General features: G+C 37.7%; 1 protein-coding gene across 3 annotated transcripts in view; it reads right to left on the reverse strand.

Annotated features, from left to right (window-relative positions):
* Positions 1–21,930, reverse strand: part of FAF1 (Fas associated factor 1) — a 519,809-nt gene that overhangs the window by 52,446 nt on the left and 445,433 nt on the right. For all 3 annotated transcript variants that reach the window (XM_043578729.1, XM_043578731.1, XM_043578730.1), the window contains 2 exons: positions 5,070–5,150; positions 4,002–4,079 (listed from right to left, as the gene is read on the reverse strand). In XM_043578729.1, coding sequence (XP_043434664.1) covers positions 4,002–4,079; positions 5,070–5,150 — 159 coding nt within the window. The remainder of the gene's footprint in view (positions 1–4,001; positions 4,080–5,069; positions 5,151–21,930) is intronic.

Consider the following 21,930-nt stretch of genomic DNA (forward strand, 5'->3'; position numbering starts at 1 on the left):
AATACTGACTGATTAAAAGACCTGAGAGTCAAAAATCTTAGCTGAAACCTTTTCTACTAACCAAAAACTTGGTGGCAAAATTCAATATTTAGGAAAGATTTCTTAAAGAATATGTAGCTCATACATTTCTCTAGTAACTATAAAATCTGTCCTTTAAGCTGGACCACCAAAAAATATATTATTTGGGCCCTGCAGAGATGCTTTTAGTAAACTGTGCTTTGGCCTTATGCTTTCAAATTATATAAAGCTGTAAGAAGCTGTTATATAGGACTTGCTTTTGCTATTATAGCTGTAGCTATAGTATTCACCATATTGCAGTTCCCTCCTTCCCCCCTTTTTTTCTTTTTTGAGAGAGAGAGGGTACAAGCAAGTGAGTGGCAGAGGGGGAGAGAGGGACAGAAAGAGAGAGGGAGAGAAAAGCAGAGCTTATCCGAAGTGGGGCTTGTGTTTACCCGAAGTGGGGCTTGTGCTCACCTGATGCAGGACTTGAGCTCACCCAGTGCAGGTCTCGAGCTCACCCAAAGTGGGGTTTGAGCTCACCCAAAGTGAGGTTGGAGCTCACCTGAAGCAGGACTGGAGCTCACCCGATGTGGGACTTGAACCATGAATGGTGAGATCATGACCTGAGCCGGTCAGATGCTTAATGACTGAACCACCCAGGCGCCCCTCTTCTTTTTTTAAAAAACATTTTTTTAAGTTTATTTATTTTTGAGGTGGGGGGAGGGGCAGGGAGAGATGGGGAGAGAATCCGAAGCAGGCTCTGTGCTATCAGCACACAGCCAAATGTGGGGCTCAATCCCACGAACCATGAGACCATGACCTGAGCCAAAATCAAGAGTTGGATGCTTAACTGACAGAGCCACCCAGGTGTCCCTGCACAGTTTCCTCTTGAAGGAAATCATAAGAAGCATTGCTCTAAGGTCTTAGTGCTTGAAAAATCTGGGCATCTTTTGATAAACTGGTCTTTATCTGATGTAATAGATTAAGTGAAACTTGTAAACAATCATTTTAGCCCAAGAAAAGCACCGAACAAATTTTGTGGTTCATCCTGAGCAGGTGGGTATGCTGGATTGTCTGTTGTCAAAATGTTAATCTTACTTTTGGCTTTATTTTCCTTTGTCCTGATTATTGTATCTTTTCTTTCTTCCTTAATCCATCTGAATTGCACATATTTATGTAAAATACTTAAAACTCATTTTGGAAGGAACACGTAAAATATATAAATTGGTAAAATATGGGAGGTTTTTTTTGTCCTTTGAGAATAGCTTTAGAGCCTTTCTCCTTATCATGGTCAAAGACCAGATAAGAATGTCTTCCTAGATTTTGCTGATTTCACTACAACAGTTACCACACAGCAAAATGAGACCAACTACTAAGGAATTTCACTGTAACCAAGGTGATTTGACTATTTAATACTTCATCTTTCCTAAAGATTTTGAAATACTTGAGATAATTAAAATAATAAAACCATTCTTGTTTCTCAATACAATTATACAGGTTAGGATTTCTGGTTAGAAGGAGAGGCAGTATTACTGTAAAAAGTCAGGTGACTGGGTTTCTAGTCCAGATTATGTGTCCAACCAGTTTGGTGACCATAGGGAAACTGTATAATCTTCCTGGGTCTCAGTTTCTTTAGAGGTTGCACAATAAAACCACCTTTCCCAAGGAGTTGTTTGCTGTACATGAGTGTGCTGAAATATGTTAATTGGTGCTCCATGAAAAAAAAGGGTCAAATAAATTTGGATAAGACTTAAGTAAATTAAGATACACAGAAGATAAAGAGTTCCTTAATGGTGGGGTTTATAAGAGCCTTTAACTGTGACTCTTTGGGGGAGGGTGGGTAAAGTATGGAGTATTACCTGAACTTGGTTTTTTGGGAGTACACTCATGGATAAGTGCAATAATGACTAGTTGCAAAATAGAGTGTTCCACCCTCTCACATACTTGTAGCCAGAACATAGATATTGAAGTATGTAAAGGATGTTTATGGGGTCTTCTGTGAGAGGACAGGCTTTATCTACATTGGGAGAGAGAACAGATTTTAGCGTGGGGTAAATAAGATAAATCATCAGAAGAAAGTACATGTACTACTAAGCTCTAGATCCAGAACATGTGGTTAATTGTGTACACCTGACCTTTAGCAAGTATATGGTTTTAAGATATACTATTGTGAGAGTGTGTGCACTGTGAAAGAGCATCAAAAATGAGAGTCCTAAATTTTCAAACTATGTTTCTTGAAATAGGCTAAAAGCATAGTGACAAATCTGTTTCTTAACTTCTGTGAAACATTGCAAACATGATTCCTATAGACACATGCAATGATGTATGACTTTGTACTGGAATGAAGTAAGTGAAACAGCATGAGCTTTGGAGTCATAAAGACTTGGTGAGAATCTCAGCTATATTTCAATTTCTTTTTTTTTTTAATGCATGAACAGGAAAGGGGCAGAGAGAGAGGGAGAGAGAGAATCCCAAGCAGGCTTTGCTCTGTCAGCACAGAGCCTGGTGCAGGGCTTGAACTTCTGAACCGTGAGATCATGACCTAAGCTGAAATCAAGAGTCAGACGCTTAACTGACTGAGCCACCCAGGCATTGCAGCTTTTCCATTTCTTTGTGTGACTTCTTAAAGAGCTTTAGTTTTCTCATTTGTAAAGAAAAATCTCTAAGCTTGTAGCTTATTTTAATGGTCAATGAGTAAGCATATGTAAGGCCGCTAGAAAAGTATTTGATACACGGAAGATGCTCAATAAATCTACCTTCCATTATTGAGAGTTTTCAGTGTACAGAGACTAGGGTTTGGCAGACATCGTATTTTGCATGTATGTGACAGGCACTCAATAATGTGTTTGAATATGAATAAACTTTGATTTCCAAACAGTGAAAGATTACACATCTTTTAAGACGTGGCTTGAATATCACTTCTTCTATAGTGTAGTCTGATTCTCAAAGCTGTGAAAGATTTTACTTTGCTAATGAACTCTCTAAGTATACTTCTATGTTATTTAGCATGGTTTTCCCTTGATTTGCTGTTCCTTGTAGACATGTCGTATCTTCCCTACCAGATGCAATTTCTTGTAGAAACTGTTTTATTATCTTTTGTTTCTCTTTCAGTGCTTAGCATAATTCTTGTTCAAAAAACATTTATTGAATAAGTATGAAGTGACATCCTCTGACCAGGAACGATGACTAATGGAGTTTTCCTTAGCCCAAGTTAGAGCCTTCCAGGCCTTTCCATCACTTGTTAGATGACTTCTTTTTATAAGTAAATCTTGCTGTTAATCCCATGTCTAGAAAAAGTTTCAAAAGTCCTTCTTTGTGAACCCATCCTAGGAAATCATTTGATATCCCTTCCTTCTCTTTGTTCCCACTGAACTCTAGGCACATCTCTATTATAGCTTTTACACATAGTTTTGTAATTCTATTTTTACAAGACTATGAGCTCCTGGTGGGGATGACCCATGTCTCTATCCCTAATCCTGATCAGATTTTGGGCATGTACTAAGTATTAAAAAAATATTTGCAAGATGAGTAAGTGAAAAATTCTCTATATTGTTATGAATATGACAGGAACTTGGGGAGAGGGGAATAAGCCATGCTACATGGATTTCCCATATTTAGGGGCCCAATGAAGATATCACAGAAGTAACTCACAGTGTCTTTTGGTAGGGAAAGTGAAGACTGGGAAGGGGGCCGAAAATACAGTTTTGTATTCTTGGGGTGAGACGATATCCAGGAAGGATGGGAGCATTTGTCATGTAAAAAAAGGAAAAGGAATTTCTTGAAAAGAAAAGAAAAGCATGAAACTAGTATAAGGTCAAGTTTTCTAAGAGTTCCATACAATAGAGCAGGAATGATTCTTTCAAGGAAAGGTTAGGTCTTCCATACTGAAATGGGTCTGGGGAAAGTGGAAAGATGTTGTAAGAAATATTAATAGCTTCAATATCAAATGCAGTGAAAATAAACCTAGCTTTCGAATAACTTTACTTGAAATTATCCCCTACCTCACGTTCCTCTTCTTGTTCTTTGCGAATCTGCTCCAAACGAAACTGTTCTGCCATCTCTCTCTCATGAGCTTCCCTCTGTCAATAAAAGAGAAAGGGAGCCAGCACTCAATAAACACTGGTTTACTTAAAAAGGCGGGGGATGGAGGGGGAAGAGAGCTCACGCCCAGCACCATCATAATAGAAGTGTTTCTCTCTGGAACAAGAGTGGAAATGGAAGGAACAATAAAGTATAGCTCATGATCATGTTGAGTACCCATATAAACACCTGTTCAGCTCTGGGAGTGTGGCATTCAAGATTCTTCGGAAGACCTTTCTCTGGTCTTCTTTTCTGGTCTTTTCTGCTATCTCTCCTATACCCAAATATCAGGCTGTATCTGCATTAGCTTCTATCACGCACCCATGCTTTCTGGCTCCTTGCTGCTAGCATATACCACCTCTTGTCTCCTATCCTTTTTCTCTATTCAGTTCACATTTTTAACCTCTTCCAAGAAACTCTCCCTAAGCAGATTTCCACTTATTAGCTCTCCAAAAAAAGCTAGAAAAAAACTTTCCACTGAAACTCTTGTTCCCTAATCTCTCACAGAACTCAGTGCTTCCCTTATGACTTTTATGATCCTTGCCTAAGTATTATAGCTAACTATGTTCTTGAGTTAATCTATTCTACACCACATTGTGAGTCTTTTGAGGGTAGAAATTGTGGCTTATTTTCTTTTCCCTCCTTCAATACTCAGTACAGAAGCAGGTACTCAAGAAGTATTAAATAAATCAGTGGTTTAAACATTGCTGAGTTTTTACTACAGACTGGTTAAAAAACAAGTAAAATAAATATTAGGCCTATTCTTGTTTTCATTTTTCATGAGTGTTAAAAAACTTTGTGTTGTCAAAATGAATCATGCTTCAAAAGCCACGGGTAGAATTATATTCTGTTAACTGAATCTAGCTTTCTCCATTGCAAATCTAACATTCTTATGGATTAAGATGATAAAAGGGCTGGCACTTAAATAAATAATAAAAGACTATTTAGGATTGAATTCTTTGTCTCAGAAGCCCCTTGACCAAACCTACCTTGGCTCTGTCAGCCTCAAGTGAAAGGCGATAGGCCTCATCTTGCTCTCTTTTCACATTTTCTCTGGCTTCACGTTCATCCTTAAAAGAAAGGAAAAGATTCAAATGTCTTTTACCATATTCCTTTTTTTTATAGAAGAAAACAATGATGATCATCTTGTCTTAGTCCTGTGTAAATTTATTAGAATTAAATAAGGCACTTTAAAGTGTATAGGATAGGAATAAGCAAACAAGAAGAATAGCACAGTAGATGGTGAAATAAGAATGTTTGAAGCCTACCTCTACCACTTATAAACTGTGTGACCTTGAGCAAGTTATTTAACCTCTCTGGATCTCAGTTTCTTCAATTATAAAATAGAAATAGCATTTGTTTCATAGGGTTGTTGCGAGACTCAAATATAATAACATATAAAAGGTCTTGCAAAGCACTTGACATTTCATTTTCACAATGATTAGTTCCCTTCCCCTTTTCTCCCAATTTTTTAAAGATAAACTTGGAGTTGTCACCACTGAGGCTAAGGACTGGGAGAGAGTAAAGGACTAGAAAGTAATCCTCTGGTCAGCAGGAGAAGAAGCTGAAAGCAAAATACCCTGGTTAACTACAGTCCACACTACACCACTAAAGCTTGGTTATCGAACTCAGTGCTTCCAACAACATTCACACTCATCAAGTGTGGATGACTTAAGCAGTTATCCACGTTGAAGATCCTTTAAAACATTTTTAGCTTCTGAAGTGATTGTGCATCTGCCTACATTTAAATTACTTCATATGAAATTAAAAGTTAATTCAACTACCAGAATTTCTACATGTATTTAAATTTAATAAATACCCACACCTGTTGACATTAGAATATAGGTTCCCTTTTTGGCCATTTTGTGTCATAGCTGAATGAATCATATAAAGTCACCAATATCTGAATGTTTTTGACCTCTAAAAATGGAAATCTCATATGGTTGAACTTAATGCTTTCTAATGTTTTGTCTTCCCAATTCAATATATACTTAGGTGCTCTCACTGATACCTGTTTAAGACTGGCCTTCTCTCTGAAGCCTCAATCTCCTTTTAGTTTCAATGATTCAGCTAATTCCAAAATCTCTGATATAAATAGTAACATTTCACTGATTCCCAATCTTTTAAATAAAAAATTGGAAATAATTGTAAGTTGCTGGCTAAAGCTAATTGCTATACTATCTATGATGAAAGGGTATGCTAGGTGATTTATATCAGGAACAATATTTAACCTGAGAGATCACTCAGGCTGTGAAGCATTCAGGGATAATTTACATGTCATATAATATTACACATGAATAAAAATGGGTTTTAAATACTTCCACTTGGAGACTTGTACTAAGCAATTAGTATTCATATTTTAGAGAAACAGCATACATCTTTAAATATATTTTCACTAATTCCAGCTGGGTATTTCCTACTTTGGTATATATACTAGGTTTTACTACGACCAGATACAATCAGCCTGATAATTATATTTTGCGCATTTCTGTTTATATTAGCATTTCCCTAATTCATTACTCTGTGAACTCCTCCTCCACTCCATATCCAAGTTTGTACACAGTGGCCACTTAATAGTTCATTTAGCCAAGGCTGATCTATATTTGATATATAATGTCTTTATTTTATAAGTCACTGAGGAGAGGTAATGGGAAGATTAGCAGATCTGTATTCAAATCCAATCCTGGCCAGTATCAAGCTATGTGTTTTTGCTTCTGTCTCCCTTTCCCGTTATTTATTATATTAAAAGATTGAATTTCTAAGGCTTTTATGCCTCTGTGGACAAGTCTACCTTTCAGAAGTCCCCAATATACTTAATATAACCTATGGGAGTAACTTATCTTTCTATATTTCAAATGGGGAAATACTTGAGATGTTTAAATTTTTAATTTTACATTACTTTCTTGATCCCACTCCTCTAGTTTAGGTTTCTCTTGTAACATTCTGTACTGTCCCTTTAAAACCTTTATCACAATGACAATTAATTATCATATAATCATTTCCTTAATGTGAGATCCCCCCCATGGCACTGTAAGCATCATAAAGGCAGGGTCCTTATCTATATTACACACCTCTACATTCCAAGTGTTTCACACATTGTGTAGTTTTTGGGAGGTGTTTAATAAGCATCTGTTGAATCAATAAACTATCTTTCCAGGCACAAAATATTTATTGTCTGCAGTAAAAATTAAGGAGGAAGAGAATAGCTTAACAAAAATGCAACCCTACCTGACTCAATGAAATCAACTGGCTGGGCAGAAATGACCTATTATGACACTACGTACAGACAACAAAGGGACCTTCTAAAAGCTACCACAGCTGGAAGCCCTTTGAGCACAAATATAGTTGGTAATAAAAGCATTCTAAGTAAACAGCTCTGTTTTAAAACAGACTGTTGCAGATATGAAAGGCCATTAAATATAGGGATCTCTGCCACAAAATGTGGCACCTGTTATGAGAGGACTTCCTGCACCAGCTAACTTGCTTCCTTCTCTTCCCTGTACCCTCCTTTTCATATTAGGCATCACATCAGCACTGAGGATGCAGACGCAGGCCATAGTTTAATAGGGGAAGACACAGATAATCTTGCTTGCTTGGATCACCTTCATCATTTTTTTGTGAAGAGTTCGGTGTTCAAGTTTTGCATTATTTTACTTTTATTCCTTAAATAATGTCACTCTCTTTCTACCTGGAATAGTTCTGCTCCATTAGCTCTATCATTAAAAATCCTACCAGCTTTTGGGGCGCCTGGGTGGCGCAGTCGGTTAAGCGTCCGACTTCAGCCAGGTCACGATCTCGCGGTCCGTGAGTTCGAGCCCCGCGTCGGCTCTGGGCTGATGGCTCAGAGCCTGGAGCCTGTTTCTCATTCTGTGTCTCCCTCTCTCTCTGCCCCTCCCCCATTCATGCTCTGTCTCTCTCTGTCCCAAAAATAAATAAACGTTGAAAAAAAAATTAAAAAAAAAATCCTACCAGCTTTTTATAGACATATAAGAGGGCGCCTGGGTGGCTCAGTTGGTTAAGTGTCTGACTTCAGCTCAGATCATGATCTTACGGTTTGTGAGTTTGAGCCCCGCATCAGGCTTTGTGCTGACAGCTCAGAGCCTGCAACCTGCTTTGGATCCTGTGTTTCCCTTTCTCTCTGTGCCCCCTCCCCTGCTTGTGCTCTGTCTCTCTCTGTTTCTTTAAAATGAATAAACATTAAAAAAATTACCAAAAAAAAAAAAAAAAGAAATATAAGAGAACAACATGTACAAAAGAGCCACTATATAGATGGAGAAACTAAAATCACATGAGGATAGAGGATTCATACAAGACTACTCTTTAAGCCAGTGGCAGAACTTAGACATGAATCCAGGTCTCCTGACAGCTTCTTCTCTCCTGTCTGCTACAAACCAATGCTCTTTTCCTTGCTCACAGCCCTCCTGGACTATCAGACAGAAAGGCCAGATCAGGCATGTGGCTCAGCATGAATTTTTCTAAACTTATTATGGTCAGAACTTCTTATGTGTTTGGTAGTTGCTTGTGAATAGCTGTCATTTCTTCTTTTCTGTCTTATGGATCTTATACTTGCTTCTCTAACTGCCCTGTTCACTATCATCTCCAATTTGGAGGTTTAAAGAACACTGCTTAGGCATCTCCCCCATATTATTCTATATGATTAGATTTTTTAAAGGAAAATTCCAGGTGTGATTAACATTTCATGCACTAATTTGTTCTCATATCTATACATGAGCCTCCTGAAACTTCTCCTCTACCCTACAAATATAGTCCTTGCGGAGACTCCCTGTGCTAAGTCTGAGTGGGCACATTGCACAAAGTGACGAGAAATACATGTATACTGTGTGGAAGTAGAACAGCTGGTTCAGGAACTGGTTTCAGGTGCTGCTTGGGCTAGAGCTTGGGCTACTGGGTATTAAAATACTCTTTATCACACCAAAATGTGAAGTGGGATTGCTCAGAACTAAGTGATAGCCTCCACTGAAGCCTTTCATCTACAGCATACTTGTCAGTGCTCTCATACTACTTTGTGCTACACTCATTTGTATGTTTTTTTACTGTTTCCTACCTCAGCTGTTAAGCTCCCAGAGGGAAAAGACTCCATTTGATATGTCTTTGTATTTCCTATGGCATCTAGCATACTATCTTACATATGGCAAGCATTAAATACACATTTGTTAGATGAATGAATGGAATTACCAGTGCTCAAACAGTTATACACCTCAAGTTCTGGAGTCTCTAAGTATTCTTCAAACTAGTAATTTTTATTTACATGTATTTTTTTTTATTCTGAGTAATAGGGTGACTTGTTAAGAAGTACAAGAGTTAGAATTTAAACCTATGTTTAAAAGATTTAAAAACCTTTCTCACCCCAAAGCCTTTGTTTTTTTCCCACTGTGTCAGACTAGGTGGCTTGGTATAGTTCTCTGAGACAGTAGCCATTGAGTCAGACTTCCCTATAAACCATTAGAAATAATGAAAACATTCTGAGCTGTCAAATGGTTCCTAAATGAGCTACTTAACCCAAAATGGAATTTAGATGTAACTTGTTACTCCTCTGTAGTGTTTAAAATTGGTAATCATCAGTTAATACCCAAAGGCTAATGCAAAGTTCTGAATTATCAAATTGAAGTAGGCTATAGTGGTTAGGCTTGTTTCAAATACTTACCAAATACATACACAAATATGTACATACATATATGGTACTTATCTCTTCTTCTGAATGCCCAGGTCAGAACATATACCTTGCTCTTTTCTCTGTTGAGTAAAACCTTGTAAACAGGGAGATGGCTCTGGTATGTATCCCTGAAGAGATATGGACCAAGATACCTTGAAATTCTCTCAATATAAATACTTAAAGACGATAGAGAAAATGTAACAAAATTTTTAAAAAGTATTACTCAGCATGTGAGAAAGAAAGAAACAAAGAAAGAGAAATACCTGGGTACCAGAAATAAAAAACTGAAAAATTAGAGCCGTCAATGATGAGGTAGCATGGAACCTGACAAGTTAGATTATCCATTTTGGTAACGAGAGTCCCAGAAGATTTTATTTTGGACCCAAGTGAGGTAGGGAAATGGAAAGTCATCTATGGGATAACTTTTGGCAGTATGGTGTAAGTATAATTTGAGTCTGGGAGTAGGGTGCAGGGGTGGGGGGAGAAAGCTTATTTTAGGAAATGATGGCCAAAAGTTTTCTGAATTTGATAAAGACTATAAAGCCACAGATCCAAGAATCTACATGAATATCAGGTGAAAAAAAAAACACAAAGAAAGCTACACCCAGGCACATCATAACCAAATTACACAAAATTAATAACAAAAAGAAAAATCTTAAAAGAAATCAAAGACATAATATGTACTGGGGAACAAATTAAGAATGAAAGCAGTTGTCTCAGAAACAGTGCAAGTGATAAGATAGTGAAGCAACATCTTTTAAAGCACTGAAAGAAAACAACATGTCAACCAAAAGTTTTATCAAAGGTAAAATTACCTTTCAATTGGAGATGAAATAAAGACTTTTTCAGATATACAAAGGGTGAAAGGATTAATCACCAGCATTTGTATCGAGGAAAAGCTAAAGGAAGTCCTTTAGGGAGAAGTACCCACAGTACCAACCAGATGGAAATCTGGATCTACACAAAGGAGAACTGGAAATGGGAGCTCCGTGGGTAAATTAACAGACATTTTTTTCTTATTGTTTAAATCTCTTTAAGAAACAACTGAGTGCGTACCAATGACATTTTTTAAAGAAACAGAACAATCCATTCTAAAATTCATATGGAAACTCAAAGGACCCCAAATAGCCAAAACAGCAGCCAAAGCAATCTTGAAAAATAACAAAGTCAGAGGACTGACATTTCCTGATTTCCAAACTTACTACAAAGCTATAGTAATCAAAACACTGTAGTACTTTACCTAGTCTTATAAACAATGGAATATTACTCAGCCATACAAAAGAATGTTATCTTGCCATCTACATCAATATGGATGGACCTAGATGATATAATGCTAAGTGAAATAAGTTAGAGAAAGGACAAACATCATATGGTTTCATTCATATGTGGAATCTAAGGAACAAAACAAACCAACAAAGGAAAGACCAAAAAACAGACTTATTTACAGAGAACAAATTGGTGGTTGCTAGGGGAGATGGCTGAAATAGATAAAGGGGATTAAGAGTAATACTTACTGTGATGAACACTGAGTAATGTATAGAATTACTGAATCATTATATTGTATACGTGAAACTAATAACACTGCATGCTAATTATACTTCAAATAATGATGATGATGATGATGATGATAAAAATAATAAAATAAAAACCATTGTAGTACTAGCAGAGGATACGTATCTGGACCCATGGAACAGAGTAGAGAGCTCAGAAATAAACTCTCACATATAAGATAAATTGATTTTTGACAAGAGTGTCAAGATCATCCAAAGGAGAAAGGACAGTCTTTTCAATGCATGGTGCTGGGAAAGCTACAAAAGAATGAAGTTGGGCTCTCACTTTATACTGTATAAAAAATCAACTCAAAATGGATCAAAGACCTAAAACTAAAGAATTAAAGCTATGAAATTTTATAAGAAAATATAGGTGAGCAATCCCTATCAAAACAACACCAGCATTCTTCACAGAGCTAGAACAAACAATCCTAAAATTTGTATGGAACCAGATAAGACACTGAATAGCCAAAGTAATCTTGAAAAAGAAAACGAAAGCTGGAGGCATCACAATCCTGGAATTCAAGCTGTACTACAAAGCTGTAATCATCAAGACAGTATGGTACTGGCACAAAAACAGATATTCAGATCAATGGAACAGAACAGAGAACCCAGAAATGGACCCACAAAAGTTTGGCCAACTAATTTTGACAATGCAGGAAAGAATATCCACTGGAATAAAGACAGTCTCTTCAGCAAGTGGTGCTGGGAAAACTGGATAGCGACATGCAGAAAAGTGAACCTGGACCAGTTTCTTATACCATACACAAAAATAAACTCAAAATGGATGAAAGACCTAGACGTAAGAAAGGAAGCCATCAAAATCCTCGAGGAGAAAGCAGGCAAAAATCTCTTTGACCTCGGCCGCAGCAACTTCTTACTCAACACGTCTCCAGAGTCAAGGGGAAATAAAAGCAAAAATGAACTATTGGGACCTCATCAAAATAAAACCTTCTGCACAGCAAAGGAAACAATCAGCAAAACTAAAAGGCAACCAACAGAATGGGATAAGATATGTGCAAACGACATATTAGATAAAGGGTTAGGGTACAATATCTATAAAGAACTTATCAAACTCAACACCCAAAAAACAAATAATCCAGTGAAGAAATGGGCCAAAGAAATGAATACACACTTCTCCAAAGAAGACATCCAGATGGCCAACCAACACATGAAAAAATGTTCAACATCACTCATCACCAGGGAAATATGAATCAAAACCACAATGATACTACCTCACACCTGTCAGAATGGCTAACATTAACAACTCAGGCAACAATACATATTGGCAAGGATGTGGAGAAAGAGGATCTCTTTTGCACTGCTGGTGGGAATGCAAGCTGGTGCAGCCACTCTGGAAAACAGTATGAAGGTTTCTCAAAAAATTAAAAATAGAGGGGCGCCTGGGTGGCGCAGTCGGTTAAGCGTCCGACTTCAGCCAGGTCACAATCTCGCGGTCCGTGAGTTCGAGCCCCGCATCGGGCTCTGGGCTGATGGCTCAGAGCCTGGAGCCTGTTTCCGATTCTGTGTCTCCCTCTCTCTCTGCCCCTCCCCCGTTCATGCTCTGTCTCTCTCTGTCCCAAAAATGAATAAACGTTGAAAAAAAAATTAAAAAAAAATTAAAAATAGAACTACCCTAGGAACCAGCAATTGCACTACTAGGTATTTATCCAAGGGATACAGGTGCTGTTTCCAAGGGGCACATGCACCCCAATGTTTATAAGCAGTGCTATCAACAATAGCCAAAGTATGGAAAGAGCCCATCGATGGATGAATGGATAAAGAAGATGTGGTATATACCATGGAGTATTACTCAGCAATCAAAAAGAATGAAATCTTGGGGCGCCTGGGTGGCTCAGTCAGTTAACTGAACAACTTCAGCTCAGGTCATGATCTCGCAGTCCGTGAATTTGAGCCCCACGTTGGGCTCTGTGGTGACAGCTCAGAGCCTGGAGCCTGCTTCAGATTCTGTGTCTCCCTCTCTCTCTGCCCCTCCCCTGCTCATGCTCTGTCTCAAAAATTAAAAAAAATTTTAAAAAATAAAACAGAATCAAATATTGCCATTTGCAACTGCATGGATGGAACTAGAGGGTATTATGGTAAGCAAAATTAGTCAGAAAAAGACAAGTATCATATGACTTCACTCATATGAGGAATTTAAGATACAAAACAGATGAACATAAGGGAAAGGAAGCAAAAACAATATAAAAACAGGGAGGGAGACAAAACATAAGAGATTCTTAAATATAGAGAACAAACAGGGTTGCTGGAGGGGTTGTGGGTGGGGGGGATGGGCTAAATGGATAAGGGGCATTAAGGAATCTACTCCTGAAATTATTGTTGCACTATATGCTAACTTGGATATAAATTTAAAAACATATATAAAATAAATAAATAAGTCAATTAAAAAATATATGGGTGAAAATTTTCATGACCTTGGATTAGGCAGTGATTTCTTCAGTATGACAAAGCATAGGCATTAAAAAGAAAAAAAATAGATAAGGTAGGCACCAGCAAAATTAAAAACTTTTGTGCATCAAAAGACACTATTGAGAGTGAAAAGACCATTCACAGAATGGAAGAAAAATATTTGCAAACATATACCTGGTAAGAATTTAATATCCAGAACTACTATAAGTCAATGACAATAAAAATGAACAATCCAATTAAAACATGGGCAAAGGACTTGAAAAGACAATTCTCTAAAGATATATAAATGGTCAATAAGTACATGTTCATAGCAGCACTATTCACAATAGCCATAAGGTGGAAACAATGCAAATGTTTATCAACAGATGAATGGATACACAAAATGTGGTATACAGATACAACAGAATATTATTCAGCCATAAAAGGAAGGAAGCTCTGATACATACTACAACATGGATAAACCTTAAAGACACTATACTAAGTAAAAGAAGCCTGAAATAAAAGGACAGATACTGTATATTTCCACTTACATGAGGTACCTAGAGTAGGTAGAGTCATAGAACTAGAAGATAAATCAGAGATAACCAGGGACTGAGGGAAGGAAGAATGGAGAGTTACTGCTTATTAATCTGGCTAGATCTCTAATTCAATGGTTAACAAAGTGATATGAACAGACATCCCAGCCTTTTTCCTGATCAAAAAAACAAAAAACAAAAACAAAAACATTCAATCTTTCACCACTCAGTAAAATGTTAGCTCATAGGTTTTTTTAAATAGATGTCTTTTCAGGTTCTACTCTGTTCCTACTTTACTGAAAGTTTCTATCAGGAATGCATTAGCTTTTGCCTAATGCATTTTCTACATCCATTGAGATAATCATATGGTGAATCACACGGATTGATTTTCAAATTTAAGAAAAGGAAATAAAAGACATCTAGAGTGAAAAGGTAGGTACAACTCTTTATCACACATAAAATTATCAGAGAGATGGAAAATTATATGGATTCTACCAAAAAGCTATTTGAACTAATAAGGGATTTTGTAAGGTTGTGAGATATAAAATTGATATACAACTAGCAACTGCATTTCTATTCACTAGCAACAAACAATTAGAACCTATAATTTAAAAAATACCACTTATAACAGCATAAAATGTGTGAAATACTTAGGGATAAATCTGACAGAAAGATGTACACTGAAAACTACAAAATACTGCTGAAATTAAAGACCTAAATAAGTGGAGAAATATAACATTTTCATGGATTAGAAGAGTCAATATTTTTATATGACAATTCTCTTCAAATGATGTACATATTCAATGCAATTCTAATAAAAATATTGGCAGTATTTCGTTTTCTTGTAGAAATTGACAAACCTATTATAAAATTCATACAGCAATGCAAAGGACCTAGAGTAAGCCAACACAATTATGAAGAGAGAAGACTTACACTACTTGATTTCTTTTTTTTTAATATGAAATTTATTGTCAAATTGGTTTCCATACAACACCCAGTGCTCATCCCAACAGGCGCCCTCCTCAATACCCATCACCCAGCCTCCCCTCCCTCCCACCCCCCATCAACCCTCAGTTTGTTCTCAGATTTTAACAATCTCATAGTTTCACTCCCTCCCTCTCTAACTTTTTCCTTTTCCCTTCCCCTCCCCCATGGTCTTCTGTTAAGTTTCTCAAGATCCACTTAGAATGAAAACATATGGTATCTGTCTTTCTCTGTAGGACTTATTTCACTCAGCATAACAACTCTCCACGTCCATCCACGTTGCTACAAAAGGCCATATTTCATTCTTTCTCATTGCCACGTAGTATTACATTGTGTATATAAACCACAATTTCTTTATCCATTCATCAGTTGATGGACATTTAGGCTCTTTCCATAATTTGGCTATTGTTGAGAGTGCTGCTATAAACATTGGGGTACAAGTGCCCCTATGCATCAGCACTCCTGTATCCCTTGGGTAAATTCCTAGCAGTGCCTTTGGCTGGGTCATAGCGTAGATCTATTTTTAATTTTTTGAGGAACCTCCACACTGTTTTCCAGAGCGGCTGCACCAGTTTGCATTCCCACCAACAGTGCAAGAGGGTTCCTGTTTCTCCACATCCTCACCAGTATCTAGAGTCTCCTGATTTGTTCATTTTAGCCACTCTGACTGGCGTGAGGTGGTTTCTCAAGTGTGGTTTTGATTTGTATTTCCCTGATGAGGAGTGATGTTGAGCATCTTTTCATGTGCCTCTTGGCCATCTGGATGTCTTCTTTAGAAAAGTGTCTATTCAAGTTTTCTGCCCATTTCTTCACTGGATTCTTTGTTTTTCGGGTGTGGAGTTTGGTGAGTTCTTTGTAAGTTTTGGATACTAGCCCTTTGTCCGATATGTCATTTGCAAATATCTTTTCCCATTCCCTTGGTTGCCTTTTAGTTTTGATTTTTTCCTTTGCAGTGCAGAAACTTTTTATGTTCATGAGGTCCCAATAGTTCATTTTTGCTTTTAATTCCCTTGCCTTTGGGGATGTGTCAAGTAAGAAACTGCTGCGGCTGAGGTCAGAGAGGTTTTTTCCTGCTTTCTCCTCTAGGGTTTTGATGGTTTCCTGTCTCACATTCAGGTCCTTTATCCATTTTGAGGTGGGGCTTTTTTTTTTTTTTGAATGGTGTAAGAAAGTGGTCTAGTTTCATTCTTCTGCATGTTGCTGTCCAGTTCTCCCAGCACCATTTGTTAAAGAGACTGTCTTTTTTCCATTGGATATTCTTTCCTGCTTTGTCAAAGATTAGTTGGCCATATGTTTGTGGGTCTGATTCTGGAGTCTCTATTCTATTCCATTGGTCTATGTGTCTGTTCTTGTGCCAATACCATGCTATCTTAATGATTACAGCTTTGTAGTATAGCTTGAAGTCTGGGATTGTGATACCTCCCGCTTTGGTCTTCTTCTTCAAAATTACTTTGGCTATTTGGAGTCTTTTGTGGTTCCGTACAAATTTTAGGATTGCTTGTTCTAGCTTCGAGAAGAATGCTGGTGCAATTTTGATTGGGATTGCATTGAATGTGTAGATAGCTTTGGGTAGTATTGACATTTTAGCAATATTTATTCTTCCAATCCATGAGCAGGGAATGTCTTTCCATTTCTTTATACCTTCTTCAATTTCCTTCATAAGCTTTCTGTAGTTTTCAGCATACAGATCTTTTACATCTTTGGTTAGGTTTATTCCTAGGTATTTTATGCTTCTTGGTGCAATTGTGAATGGGATCAGTTTCTTTATTTGTCTTTCTGTTGCTTCATTATTAGTGTATAAGAATGCAACTGGGGCGCCTGGGTGGCTCAGTCGCTTGAGTGGCCGACTTCGGCTCAGGTCATGATCTCACAGTCCATGGGTTTGAGCCCCACATCGGGCTCTGTGCTGACAGCTCAGAGCCTGGAGCCTGTTTCGGATTCTGTGTCTCCCTCTCTCTCTGCCCCTCCTCTGTTCACGCTCTGTCTCTCTCTGTCTCAAAAATAAATAACATTAAAAAAAAATTTAAAAAAAACGCAACCAATTTCTGTACATTGATTTTGTATCCTGCGACTTTGCTGAATTCATGTATCAGTTCTAGCAGACTTTTGGTGGAGTCTATCAGATTTTCCATGTATAATATCATGTCATCTGCAAAAAGTGAAAGCTTGACTTCATCTTTGCCAATTTTGATGCCTCTGATTTCCTTTTGTTGTCTGCTGATGCTAGAGCCTCCAACACTATGTTAAACAACAGCTGTGAGAATGGACATCCCTGTCCTGTTCCTGGTCTCAGGGGGAAAGCTCTCAGTTTTTCCCCACTGAGGATGATGTTAGCTGTGGGCTTTTCATAAATGGCTTTTATGATGTTTAAGTATGTTCCTTCTATCACAACTTTCTCGAGGGTTTTTATTAAGAAAGGATGCTGAATTTTGTCAAATGCTTTTTCTGCATCGATTGACAGGATCATATGGTTCTTTTCTTTTCTTTTATTAATGTGATGTATCACATTGATTGATTTGTGAATGTTGAACCAGCCCTGCAGCCCAGAATGAATCCCACTTGATCATGGTGAATACTTCTTTTTATATGCTGTTGAATTCGATTGGCTAGTATCTTATTGAGAATTTTTGCATCCATATTTCTCAGGGAAATTGGCCTGTAGTTCTCTTTTTTTGCTGGGTCTCTGTCTGGTTTAGGAATCAAAGTAATGCTGGCTCCATTACTTTGAAAGTTTTCCTTCCCTTTCAATTTTTTGGAAAAGCATGAGAAGGATAAGTATTATCTCTGCTCTAAATGTCTGGCAGAATTCCCCAGGGAGGCCATCTGGTCCTGGACTCTTATTTTTTGGGAGATTTTTGATAACTGATTCAATTTCTTTGCTGGTTATGGGTCTGTTCAAGTTTTCTATTTCTTCCTGTTTGAGTTTTGGAAGTGTGTGGGTGCTTAGGAATTTGTCCAATTTTTCCAGGTTGTCCAGTTTGGTGGCATATAATTTTTTATAGTATTCCCTGATAACTGCTTGTATTTCTGAGGGATTGGTTGTAATAATTCCATTTTCATTCATGATTTTATCTATTTGGGTCCTCTCCCTTTTCTTTTTGAGAAGCCTGGTAGAGGTTTACCAATTTTGTTTATTTTTTCAAAAACCGAACTCTTGGTTTCATTGATCTGGTCTACTGTTTTTGTTTGTTTTGTTTTGTTTTGTTTTGTTTTGTTTTTTAGATTCTATATTGTTTATTTCTGCTCTGATCTTTATTATTTCTCCTCTTTTGCTGGGCTTGGGGTGTCTTTGCTGTTCTGCTTCTATTTCCTTTAGGTATGCTGTTAGATTTTGTATTTGGGATTTTTCTTGTTTTTTGAGATAGGCCTGGATTGCAATGTACTTTCCTCTCAGGACTGCCTTGGCTGCATCCCAAAGCGTTTGGATTGTTGTATTTTCATTTTCATTTGTTTCTATATATTTTTAAATTTTTTCTCGAATTGCCTGGTTGACCCATTCATTCTTTAGTAGGGTGTTCTTTAACCTCCATACTTTTGGAGGTTTTCCAGACTTTTTCCTGTGGTTGATTTCAAGTTTCATAGCATTGTGGTCTGAAAGTGTGCATGATATGATCTCAATTCTTGTATACTTATTAAGGGCTATTTTATGACCCAGTATATGATCTATTTTGGAGAATGTTCCATGTGCACTCGAGAAGAAAGTATATTCTGTTGCTTTGGGATGCAGAGTTCTAAATATATCTGTCAAGTCCATCTGATCCAATGTATCATTCAGGGCCCTTGTTTATTGATTCTGTGTCTAGATGATCTATCCATTGTTGTAAGTGGAGTATTAAAGCCCCCTACAATTACCACATTCTTATCAATAAGATTGCTTATGCTTGTGATTGTTTTATATATTTGGGGGTCCCTGTATTTGGTGCATAGACATTTATAATTGCTAGTTCTTCCTGATGGATAGACCCTGTAATTATTATATAATGCCCTTCTTCATCTCTTGTTACAGCCTTTAATTTAAAGTCTAGTTTGTCTGATATAAGTATGGCTACTCCAACTTTCTTTTGGCTTCCAATAGCATGATAGATAGTTCTCTATCCCCTCACTTTCAATCAGAAGGTGTCCTCAGGTCTAAAATGAATCTCTTGTAGACAGCAAATAGACGGGTCTTGTTTTTTTATCCATTCTGATACCCTATGACTTTTGGTTGGAGCATTTAGTCCATTTACATTCAGTGTTATTATAGAAAGATACGGGTTTACAGTCATTGTGAGGTCTGTAGGTTTCATGCTTGTAGTGATGTCTCTGGTACTCTGTGGTCCTTGCAACACTTCACTCACAGAATCCCCCTTAGGATCTCTTTAGGGCTGGTTTAGTGGTGATGAATTCCTTCAGTTTTTGTTTGTTTGGGAAGACCTTTATCTCTCCTTCTATTCTGAATGACAGACTTGCTGGATAAAGTATTCTCCGCTGCATATTTTTTATGTTCATCACATTGAAGATTTCCTGCTATTCCTTTCTGGCCTGCCAAGTTTCAGTAGATAGGTCTGCCACTAGTCTTATGGGTCTTCCTTTATAAGTTAGAGCCTGTTTATCCCTAGCTGCTTTCAGAATTTTCTCTTTATCCTTGTGTTTTGCCAGTTTTACTATGATATGTCATGCAGAAGATCAATTCAAGTTACGTCTGAAGGGAGTTCTCTGTGCCTCTTGGATTTCAATGCCTTTTTTCTTCCCCAGATCAGGGAAGTTCTCAGCTATGATTTGTTCAAGTACACCTTAGCCCCTTTCTCTCTCTCTTCCTCTTCTGGAATTCCTGTTATACGGATATTGTTTCATTTGATTGCATCACTTAGTTCTCTAATTCTCCCCTCATACTCCTGGTTTTTTTAATCTCTCTTTTTCTCAGCTTCCTTTTTTTCCATTCTCTCCTCTGCCTCTTCAATCCATGCTATGGCCACCTCCATTTTATTTTGCACCTCATTTATAGCATTTTTTAGCTCCTCATGCCTATATATTAGTCCCTTTATCTCTGTAGCAATAGATTCTCTGCTGTTCTCTATGCTTTTTTCAAGCCCAGTGATTAATTTTATGACTAGTATTCTAAATTCATGGTCCATTATATTGCTTAAATCGTTTTTTTAAATTATTTTTATTTTTTTTATATATGAAATTTATTGTCAAATTGGTTTCCATACTACACCCAGTGCTCATCCCAAAAGGTGCCCTCCTCAATACCCATCACCCACCCTCCCCTCCCTCCCACCCCCCATCAACCCTCAATTTGTTCTCAGTTTTTTTTTTTTTGTTTTTTTTTTGTTTTTTTTTTTGTTTTTTTTTGGATTTCTTTTTTTTTCTGAAATTTATTGACAAATTGGTTTCCATACAACACCCAGTGCTCATCCCAAAAGGTGCCCTCCTCAATACCCATCACCCACCCTCTCCTCCCTCCCACCCCCCATCAACCCTCAGTTTGTTCTCAGTTTTTAACAGTCTCTTATGCTTTGGCTGTCTCCCACTCTAACCTCTTTTTTTTTTTTTTCCTTCCCCTCCCCCATGGGTTCCTGTTAAGTTTCTCAGGATCCACATAAGAGTGAAACCATATGGTATCTGTCTTTCTCTGTATGGCTTATTTCACTTAGCATCACACTCTCCAGTTCCATCCACGTTGCTACAAAAGGCCATATTTCATTTTTTCTCATTGCCACGTAGTACTCCATTGTGTATATAAACCACAATTTCTTTATCCATTCATCAGTTGATGGACATGTAGGCTCTTTCCATAATTTGGCTATTGTTGAGAGTGCTGCTATGAACATTGGAGTATAAGTGCCCCTATGCATCAGCACTCCTGTATCCCTTGGATAAATTCCAACAGTGCTATTGCTGGGTCATAGGGTAGCTCTATTTTTAATTTTCTGAGGAACCTCCACACTGCTTTCCACAGTGGCTGCACCAGTTTGCATTCCCACCAACAGTGCAAGAGGGTTCCCGTTTCTCCACATCCTCTCCAGCATCTATAGTCTCCTGATTTGTTCATTTTGGCCACTGTGACTGGCGTAAGGTGATACCTGAGTGTGGTTTTGACTTGTATTTCCCTGATAAGGAGCAACGCTGAACATCTTTTCATGTGCCTGTTGGCCATCCGGATGTCTTCTTTCGAGAAGTGTCTATTCATGTTTTCTGTCCATTTCTTCACTGGGTTATTTGTTACTCGGGTGTGGAGTTTGGTGAGCTCTTTATAGATTTTGGATACTAGCCCTTTGTCCGATATGTCATTTGCAATTATCTTTTCCCATTCCGTTGGTTGCCTTTTAGTTTTGTTGGTTGTTTCCTTTGCTGTGCAGAAGCTTTTTATCTTCATAAGGTCCCAGTAATTCACTTTTGCTTTTAATTCCCTTGCCTTTGGGGATGTGTCGAGTAAGAGATTGCTACGGCTGAGGTCAGAGAGGTCTTTTCCTGCTTTCTCCTCTAAGGTTTTGATGGTTTCCTGTCTCACATTCAGGTCCTTTATCCATTTTGAGTTTATTTTTGTGAATGGTGTGAGAAAGTGGTCTAGTTTCATTCTTCTGCATGTTGCTGTCCAGTTCTCCCAGCACCATTTGTTAAAGAGACTATCTTTTTTCCATTGTATGTTCTTTCCTGCTTTGTCAAAGATGAGTTGGCCATACGTTTGTGGGTCTAGTTCTGGGGTTTCTATTCT

Source organism: Prionailurus bengalensis, chromosome C1 (assembly GCF_016509475.1).
Source record: "Prionailurus bengalensis isolate Pbe53 chromosome C1, Fcat_Pben_1.1_paternal_pri, whole genome shotgun sequence".
Lineage (NCBI taxonomy): Eukaryota > Metazoa > Chordata > Mammalia > Carnivora > Felidae > Prionailurus > Prionailurus bengalensis.